The sequence below is a fragment of the Polypterus senegalus genome, chromosome 15 (genome assembly GCF_016835505.1).
Source record: "Polypterus senegalus isolate Bchr_013 chromosome 15, ASM1683550v1, whole genome shotgun sequence".
NCBI lineage: Eukaryota > Metazoa > Chordata > Cladistia > Polypteriformes > Polypteridae > Polypterus > Polypterus senegalus.
In genome coordinates, this window is record NC_053168.1 from 31,015,527 (window position 1) to 31,026,274 (window position 10,748).

Consider the following 10,748-nt stretch of genomic DNA (forward strand, 5'->3'; position numbering starts at 1 on the left):
CCACCATGACCAATTTTCAAATATGTTTATTTTGCTATTCAATTGTTAATATTATAATCACTCATAACATGATAATGTTTCGATTTGGGGATAGCATAGTATTTATGCAATATTTAGAGCTGGAAAAGAACTTTAAAACAATGTGAATCATTTTTGTGCAACTTATCTTTAGGGAGATATAGTCAAAGTCATAATCTGCCAACCACCCCTCCACTCCCAATAATAAGTTCAAACTTTGTTAGCTTTGTTCCTTAAAATTGATCCAAGAGACGTGCAATTTCACTTCTGTGGATTACTCCTATGATCAGGTTTTGTTAAAATCTGTGATGATGAGATCCAAAAGTATGATGATTTCACTTGCAATTACCCTTTTAACTAAAAAACGTGACAACCTGAATTCCATTCTCGTCTGTAAACCATTCTGAATTAAAGTGCATGTCTGATTTATTAGCAGTGACCAAGCAGTAGTATGAATTCAATTGTTTTTGTTGTTTACTTGATAAATTACTCAACAGGAGTTTGACTGAAATATTGATTAATATACTACACTGAAATTGACATCTGGCTGTATTAATGTAGTTTGCCTAGAGACTGAAATTGAAAATTCAAAACCTGGTCCAACAGTGAGTTAATACACCTAAAATAAAATGTTTAAGCAGCAAATATACTTTATATATTTATATTTCACTAAATTATGCAAACCTATTTTCTGTTTGGAACAGAGCCGACCACATAAAGCTGGTCTTCACAGGCTGAATCAGTTTTTCATATTCAATGGGTCTCTCTCCTGCTCAAATTCAGCTATAACATCATCCACATCAATCTTGATAGCTTCGAAAACAAGGGAGATTGTACATTTTAACAAAGCACGCACACAGGACACAAATCTATCTTTTCTAGCCCTTTTGAGCATAAATAAGCTATGTCTATATGCAATAATTGGTTATATTACAAAATGTGTCCATCTGGTATGCATTTTTCTCTTGACATTCCATACATTTTTCCACTAAATGTTCAACAGAGCTAAACACATAAGCCCAAATGACTGAGCGACCAATATGATAGAAGTAGCAGTAGATATCCAACTAAATACAATTACTTAGCAAGGCATTCTGAAAAATAAAAAACAAATCTCTAAACCTGACAAGTCATTCAGCATCAATTGCTACAGTATCCCGAGTGCATTTTTTTTCTGTTATAAGGATGTAGGTGATCAGACCCTATCACAGTGGCTACAAGCTCAAAACAAAAAAGCTGTCGTCCTTAACAGAAACTGTCCATTGACATTTTGCTTACAAAGTTAAAACATGTTCTGTGAAGTTTCTGGTATTTACAGTATGAGACAGATCCTATTGCTTATTGCAGCAGAGAGAATTTTTTTTAAAAACCACACCACAGAGCTATTAGAAATGGCAATCTGAAATGTCTTTTTTATGAAATTCCTATAAAGCAAACATATTAGATTGTCATTTTTAATTAAAGTTTGCCCACCAATTCAGCATTGTTTGTTTAAAACGAATGGAAGTTTAGTTTAACAAGCGAATTCAAGAGTTGCATCATTAGTAATAAATTCTGCACCGTTTTGGTCAGATTGTAATAGGTATGCTGCCCAGTAAGTAGAAGATATTTATGAAATTTAGTGTATCTGATCCATTAGGAAAAGCGTGATTATCAGACACTTCTCATCCATGTCTTTCTGTAATGATTATGTCCCGTAATTTTTACCTAGTCAATAATTCTAGCATAATTGCTTGTTATTCATATCAAGGGTTATTACATATAGATGAATAAGGCATGCCCTAACGTTATTTTGTGAATTGTTGATTTGCTACTCAGTATTACTGTAAATCACTACAACAATGGGATTATTTTGACCTAGTAATTGGTGAAATCAAGTGCTTATTAATCTTGGATCCTGCCCTCAAACAGTTTATTAACAATTCTAACAAGATTCACGTTGAAGAACATTTTCAGAAAATCCTTTGCCTGATTAGAACACTTGCTCATGCCTGAATAAACATGAATTGATTGGCAAGCTGTAGTGATAAAGCTTCGGAATATGCTTTAGCCTGACATGGGATATTACTTTATTCAGATCTGTGGCACTATGGTGAGGAAGAGAAACTTGGAGAGAAAGTATATAAGACTGGTTGATCAGATTCTTCCCAGTTCTTTCGTGTTCAAGCTTTTTGTGTCGGCTTTGAAAGAGCTTTGGGATATCAATGTTCAAGAAACACTAGAAGCACCAGCCTTACACAGCAACAACTGAAGTTTCCTGTACACATGCCCAGTGGTGCCTGTCATAATACACTATATCCTAGTGTTCATATAGCTGTAGTGTCCCTGCATTGATATTGGCTTATGTTTTTTGTATTTTTGTTTCCCTCGCATAGTTATGAAAATGATTGCTGGGGAAAAAAAGCTTTTTTTTTTTTTTACATTAAACATTTGTGTTTTTTTATGGACATGGGCTTGTAATTATGTGCATAATTATAAGTAATAATTTATATGCAATTTCATCAAATTACCGAACTTGCCGTCTTCATTACAGGGAAACCAGGGCCTCAACAGAGCAACGTAACATCTGGCACAAAGCAGAAACTCACCCTTGAGTAACTTGAAAGTAGCCCATGAAACAAAGGGGGAACTACAAGAAACCAGTAATAAGCTGCGATGTTACGATTGATTGGGTGCTGTTTTTACCTCAAATGACTCGATCAGTACTTAGTAAATTAGCCAATCAAAAAAAAGTGATATTTCATAATCTGCTTTTCTAAGCTTTGTGGTAATTTAGTTGTAATGCTCCTTTACATAAAGTATTAAGTCTGTCCAAAAGTAAACTGCACTTAAAAAATATTAATATGCTTACAACTTAATTAGAAAAACAACAAATAAAGAAGAAATTGCCTCTGCTGCTCAGTAAACAGTTGTTTTATTGGCTCAAGAGCCAAATGTGTCGATTTTATGTGTAAATGTGTTAAGTATGTTTGCCCCATATCTTCTTGATGAACATGAACATTTTTATTAGAACAATCTGGACAAGAACAGGCCATAGCTATGTGGTTGCCTATAGCTACCACAAAAATTTGTATTTTCTTTATTGCATGTGTATTATAGGATACATATTTTGTATATATTTTATTAGTTTGTATGTTAGTATGTTTTAAAGGGATTTTATTAATTGATTAGTATTGTTTATGGTCATTAGTATTTTTGTGGTCATTGAACAATAAGCATATAGAATTTGATTGTTATTAAAACAATTAACAGGTAACACCTGTGGTATCTAGTCAAATTATCAAAATACTACTTTAAAATGGGCTTTTAAATGACTGGTTATGTAGAAGCTTAATGTTTAAAAAAAAATTAAAAAGATAAAAAGACAAATCAGAACCGTCCAATTTCAGTTACATTATTATTAGTAATAGGGCTTGGAATCAGACCCTAATTCCTGCTTTTAGTTTTTGTTTGTTTGTTTTTTGAGGGACAGGCTCTTAATCAGATTACACACATGCTTAGGCCTGCCTTTGAGACGGACTTAATGTGACAACTAAAATTTGTCTGTACCTGTTTTTTTTTTTTTTTATCTTATGATCATTCACATTACAGATAAGCCTGAAGTGCTCATGAGTTTATTGATAAGAATTAAATATATGTTTTTTCATTAGGTCAGCACTATTAGAGTGATGCCATTAATTAGGGAGTCTGTATTATCTGTGTAATTATGGTGAAAGTATAAGATTGTGATAAGCGGTGCATAGGATATTAAATATTTTTCTGCTTTAACATTTTTCTAGCATCACAATGAGTTCCTTTGGAGACTTTCAGATGGCTACGTTACAACAACGTCCGGATGCTATACTTCAACGTCAAACTCGAGAAAAAATCCCGTCAGATGTTGCAGCTTTTGATGAATCGGTTGCACAAGGAACGAGCCAAATTGTAAAAATGGCAGTGTGGGCCATATCTGCGACATTGGGGGCTACGGCATTGGCTGTTGCACAGACTGCTTTAGACTGGGCCCCAGAGTTCCTTCTACAACTGTTTTAAAAAATAAGCATGATTTTTGAGAGATAAAGTGCAATATTTTTTCAGGTAGTATTATTTTTAATATTGTTGTCATTTTATGGGTGTTTTTGTGAGACCTAGTAAACCTTTTTGTCTAAGCTCTACGCATGGAGAATGCACAGCAGTAGTGATTCGGTTCAAATGAATAAGGTTTTCACTATGCTAGATTGTCAGTCACTCATCCTGAAGTAAAAGGTTGTTATTGCACAATGATGTACCACCCATTATGGGTGTTGTAAACTGACCACCTCTGTAGTAAACGACACCACTTTCTTTTGACTGTACTTTAAACAAATATTATGTCTACAAGAAAAAGTATAAACTAAACAGAATAATATATTTTGATGTCTTTCCACTTGTGTAATTGTGCAGATTTTTCTGCATGAAAAGAATTACAATAATAATAGTTAATAGTAATGCAGCAGTTTAATCTTTTTCACATACTGCCTTTATAATGCTGCTGAAAGTATGATATTGAATGTCATATTGCTTTTGTAGCCTTTGGTACATATTCAAGCTTAATCTTTTTTGATTAAACTATGGTTTAGGATGTCTGATTATTGTTTTGGTCTTGATTTTAATAAAATTAGAAATATTTTTTATGCAAGTAAAATGCACTGTATCATAATCTATGTTTTTTTCATGCGTCACCTCCAAAAAAGAAAGTTACAGCCCATTACGACATTTGGCCTGTGTGAAAGAGAGATTCTGACAGTAGGTACCATTGTCAAAATAAATCAGCAAGGAATGTACTATGTCAGAATTTTTATTTTTGAGTTTGAGCACTTTTTCATATCTTTATTCAGAATATAATTTAATTGTATTAAATATCACGATAATTTTCCTGTGAATTTTTCTTTAACAATTATATTTTGCTGCCTCTTTATCAGCAGGTTTTATGAATCTCTAAAGCTTTTGCCATTTCAGGTAAAATGATCATGTAAAACTTGCGAAAATTAAAAAGATGGAAGGTTTGGCAAGATAGCCAGTACACTGAAAAGGTATCTGTGACCTCATTATTATTATTATTATTATTATTATCAATGATGGTCATAATTTCCCCGCCTTTGTAAATGTTAAAGAATATGGCAAATTGATGCATTTTTTAAACTACATTTTGCCTTTGCTTTATGTTTATGGCTTAAATTCTACACCCTTTTTGCAGTGCAATAATTCACACATTTGTAGTCCATATAATTTAACTATGTGGATCTAAGTATTGGAATGCATATGTAATATGGTTGACTTTTGTGTAGTGCCATGTTTTAGATGTTTTTAGGTTTAGTTTACATATAACAAAAACATCCGGTGTTTTTGTAAAAATACAATGTGTGTTAAACACTGGCATGATGATTTTTCAGCATGATGTTTTCTTCCCTATTTATAAGACGGCTGCATTTACTTTTGTGAAAACAGTAGCATGACACAAATATATATTTGAAGTGATGGTTTTTATATTTACAGTAAAATCAATATAATCTAAAATTCATATTTTATCATAACGTCGCAGCATTTTGTATTGCCAACTTTTCAACTTGTGTAACAGAGCACAATAATAAATCCAAATGATGTGTGAATAAGCACTGGAGGGACCTTTGATTTTAAATTAAGCTTGTGTTGATTGGCTTAAGGAACTTTGGAGTTGAATAAAATACAGTTCAGCGTGTGTAGAGTACGGAAAAAAACTTTTAGAAAGTCCAGCATATTGCTGTAACCACCGATTTCAAGGCATTTTTCAGTTGGTGATGTTTTTAATTATTGTCATACTGATTAAATGTACACTTGGGTAAAAACTGTATAGTGAACTAAGCATATTTACTAAAAGAAAAAAAAAACTCACACGGAGCTGTTAAGCAGATTATGTTGTATTACTAGTGGGTAATGGCTGCTGTTCTTCTTACTTACTGCTTACTTCTTCCCAGTTTGATACTCTTGGCTAGATTACAGACATCAAGGATGTATAGATGAAGTATATAAAGATGTACAAATAAGACTTCAGGCCATGAGTGTGTGAATTTTTTTAAGTTTGTGATACAATGCCTTTATTGGGTGAGCTAGTGAAGGAGACCCATCTGTTCTGTTTTTAGGCTAATTTGAATAATCAGTTCCAGTATGGTTCATTTGTACATCTGAGTAATTGCAATCTCTAAGGAAGAACTATAAAAACTACTTACCAAGATCAATGTCAAGTGCAGTTTCTCCATATTTTGTTCTTTTTAAACTTCTCTACGCATTAGTTGTTAGATTTTACCATGCTTTTAGAAAGTATTCAGACCCCTTCTCTTTTTTCAGATTTATCTTTGCTGCGGCCCAAAGCTCAAATCATTTAAAGTATTTTTCTTTCTCATATCAGGCAACACTTCATACCCAGAATGACAAAGCAAAAACACGATTTTAGAATTTTTGACAAATTTATTAAAATGGAAAACTGACATATGACATTCACACAAGCATTTAGACCCTTTACTCAGTATTTTGTTGAAGCCCTTTTGACGGTGATTCCATTCTGGGTTGTCTTGGGTATGACGTGACAAACTTCACACTTCTGGATTTGGGTGTTTTCTGGAAAACTTCTCTGCAGATCCTCTCAAGCTCTGTCAGATTAGATTGAGACCATGATTGTACAGTTTTTTTTTTCAGGATTTTCCAGAAATGTTCTTTTGGGGTCAAGTCCAGGCTCTGGCTGACCTGCTTAGGGACATTTCCCAGAATTGTTTCTAAGCCACTCCTGTGTTGTCTTTGCTTTGTGCTCTGGTCACTATACAGGGTGAGTCAAAATTATGTTAACATTTGAATGGCGGAAACAATTTATTCACAAAGCATACTTCATATGTGCAAGGTGGTTTACAGGAATGCCTCAACCTGTTTGCCATCATGTTCAACACACAAAAACCAAAGAGAAACAGTACCATTTAAAGACCGGACACATATTTCATTGGGAATAGATGATACCACAGTCCATATTCTTTCCTTCAGGTCATTGATACCACAAACTTTCTTGCTATACATGCGCTCCTTCACCATACCCCAAAAAACAGAAATCACATGGTGTCAAATCAGGGGAGTGTGGAGGCCATGACAATGGTCCACCAAGACCTGTCAATCGATCTGGAAAGGTGTGGTCGAGATAAAAATAATCCAATAGTGCTCCATTGACTCACCCTGTATTATTGGAAGATGAACCCTATGTCAGGTCCATAGTGCTCTGGAGCAGGTTATTATTAAGGGTATTTGTATACTTTTGTCCATTTAGCGTTCCCTCAAACCTCACTAGTCTCCCAGTCCCTGTTGCTGAAAAACAAAGCCCAGAGCTTAATGCTGCCATCACCTTGCTTCACCATTGGAATTGTATTGTGCAGAGATGAGCAATTCATTTCTTCCAGTATGACGCTAATCTTAGATTTCATTAGACTAGAGAATCTTGTTTCTCACAGTTTGAGGGCCCTTTAGGTGTCTTTTTGTGAATTACAAATTCACTTTCATGTGTCTTATTACTAAGGAGGGGCTTTTGTCTGACTACTCTACCATAAAGCCCAGATTCATGGTGTGTTGCACTGATGGTTGTTCTCCTGTAACTTTCTCTCTTTTCCACAGATGTTCTCTGGACCTCAGCCTTTATGAACATCTTACTTGTTCATCTCTTCTTCTCACCCATTTGCTCAATTTGGCTGGGCGGCCAACTCTACAATGAGTCATGGTTATTCCATACTTCTTCTATTTAACATTTATAGAGACCACTGTGCTCTTGGAAGCCTCCAATATTACAGAATTTTTTTTGCAGCCTTCTTCAAACCTGTGACTCAACACAGTCCTCTATCACTAAGCTCTGCAGGCACTTCCTTTGACGTCATGGCTTGGTTTTTTCGCTCTTGCACACATTGTAAGCTGCGGAACCTTCTGTAGCCAGGTGTATGCCTTTCCTAATTATGTCCGGGCTATTGAATTGACCACAAGTGGACTCCACAAAAGTTGTAGAAAGATCTCAATGATGATCAATAGAACGGGATGTGCCTGAGCTATATTTCACTGTCATAGCAAAGGGTCTGAATGCTTGTATCAGTGTGATATTTCAGTTATTTATTATTGATAAATTTTGAAAAAAAAATCTTGTTTTCACTTTGTCATGCTGGCATATTGAGTGTTTCCTGATGTGGGCAAAATATTAGTTTAAAAATTTTAGCATAAGGTTGCAAAATGTGAAAAAAATGAAGGTCTGAAACTTCCTGTATCCATTGTGTATATACAATACTAGCTGTCCCCGCGGTTCCGGGACAAACTTTAAAAATTAATAAACAACCAAGTATCGCTAGCTAAGCAGAGGCAAGGTACGCTCCAAAACATGGCAAGAGGAAGAGCGACTCGAATGGAGGCCAGCGTGTGAATGAGGAGGCTGGAGTGTGAGTGAGGAGGGCTCTGCCCCCTCCCCTTGGTCCACTGCAGCTCTCTGATTCATGAAAATAAATCCGTATTGCAAGCAAACTATGATATTTAGCGCGATGAGAGAAGCGTAAAAACAACCAGAATGTTCAAGCAAATTATAGAAAAAAACCCAATCTAAATCCATTAAGTCGTTCTCTCGTGAAAAGTGGACAGACATGTTGGATTTCATATATATATATATATATATATATATATATATATATATATATATATATATATATATATATATATTTTTATAGAGAGAGATATATCATAATCACCTTTTTCAGCCTTCTCTGTACAGTTACTTGGGATTGCAACACTTAGAGATCTCTGTATTGATAATTTATTTGTATCTGTTAAATAATTACACTCTACATTGAATCTTCCAGCTACACATTTTTTTCGTATGTATGAATTAGAAAGTTTGTTAAAAGCAACCTACTCAATTTTCCGTACCAATTGCCCCACTCAGTATCTACTATCTTTATACAAAAATATTTGAAGGAATTTACCCTTTATTGATCCTAGGGAATGACAGGAAAGGGAACTCATAATCAAAATTTCTGAAAAGGAATAGAGCTCGGTCATGCACCAACTAAAAATTTTTTATCATTTACAAATAGAGCGACAAGAACAAACAGCATGTGAACCCTTTGGAAATAACTATATTTATGTATAGAAAACTGTCTTAAAATATGCTCTGATCTTCATCTGAGTTACAAAGATGTATGAACATCATCTGTCTTAACCAATAATAGACAAATTATTGTATTATTCTTGTACATTTTGAATACATCATTCAAATATTCACAGGTGCAGGTTGGAAAATGTCTGCAAACCCCCAGGATAACTTCAACAAATGCTAACTGGAGTCAGGAGGTGGCAAACCTGAAGTCTAATCAATGGCCTTGGAGGTGTAGCTGCTGGCTGGGAAAGAGGTCAGCCGTTACATAAGTGGAGGAGGAAGATGGTTCGATTATTCCCTCGGCGAGCATTCGATTAAGATGTTCTTTAATTATTCCCTTCTTTAGTGGAGAAACGCGGTAAGTGCGGTGCCTTACTGGAATTTCGTCCGAAGTGTGGATCACATGGGTAACCCCACGGGCGACTCCTAATTTTTCAGTCCACTCCTCGGCCCATTTCTTCACCACCGGCCTCACCTATTTGGGCTGTTTCTCCACAGGGGCTGCCACTGAGTTTCTTGCATCACTCCTCACTGCTGCGTAGAAACCAATAAATTTTGAGCCCAGATCTTTGGATTTATAAATAAATTTGCATACCTCTTCCCCCGACACCGTATACCCCCTGGGACTGAGATAGATGGTCATCTTCATGGTGGTCAAGGAGTCCAGCCCAAGGAGTAACGGGACGAACAGGTGCCGGTCATCCAGGACATATGTATCCATTTCCCAGGTGGTGGAGAGTACACTGTACCTCAAGGGGACTTTGCCCAGGGCCCTGTGTTCACTCCCATCTGCCAATACAAATCGGACAGAGGGGGCAGATGTTAAGTTGTCTGATGGTCGGCTAATCTTCTTCCAAATACTAGACCGTATTAAGGTGTGATGACTCCCTGTATCCACCACCACAGCTTCATTGGGACGATCGGGAGCGGTGTACTTGCTTGCATGATGGCGAGATCGGTTTCCGACCGGCAAGTCTTTGGTTATCTCTTTCTTAACTAAAATGTGTTATCATTATTGGAATTATTGTGGGTTGTTTTGATACACATTCTTTTATTATAGAAGAATAAATGAATGGATTCTTAACCACTGCATAAAATATACATAGATTGCTTATGCAATATACCATAACTATAGTGACATGCAAAAGTATTCACTCCCCTTGAAAGTCATCATAATTTTCTGCACGACAAAAGATTTGTATACATATTATTCATCCAGTGTGTTTAATGTGAACTCTTCTTATTCTGTAACAATACATTTCCAAAGTCAAAATAACCCATTTTATGTAGATATTTAACAGAAGGAGGAAAATTATGAAGTGTTTACTTAAGAGGGCAGCATAGTGACTCAATGGTAGTGCTGCTGCCTGACAGAAGACCTGGGTTCGCTTCCCAGGTCCTCCCTATGTGGAGTTTACATGTTCTCCCCGTGTCGACGTGGGTTTCCTCCGGGTGCTCCGGTTTCTTCCCACAGTCCAAAGACATGCAGGTTAGGTGCATTGGCGATCCTAAATTGTCCATAGTTTGTGCGGTATGGGTGTGGGCCCTGCGTTTGACTGGCATCCTGCCCAGA

At 35.8% G+C, this 10,748-nt stretch overlaps 1 protein-coding gene across 2 annotated transcripts in view; it reads left to right on the top strand.

Moving 5' to 3' along the window:
• The window catches only part of zgc:63863 (uncharacterized protein LOC393372 homolog), an 87,000-nt gene extending 82,172 nt beyond the window's left edge, over nt 1-4,828 (top strand). For both annotated transcript variants that reach the window (XM_039736929.1, XM_039736930.1), the window contains one exon: nt 3,798-4,828. In XM_039736929.1, the coding sequence (XP_039592863.1) occupies nt 3,798-4,050 (253 nt within the window). In that variant the 3' untranslated portion in view covers nt 4,051-4,828. The remainder of the gene's footprint in view (nt 1-3,797) is intronic.
• The last annotated feature ends 5,920 nt before the right edge of the window (nt 4,829-10,748 follow it).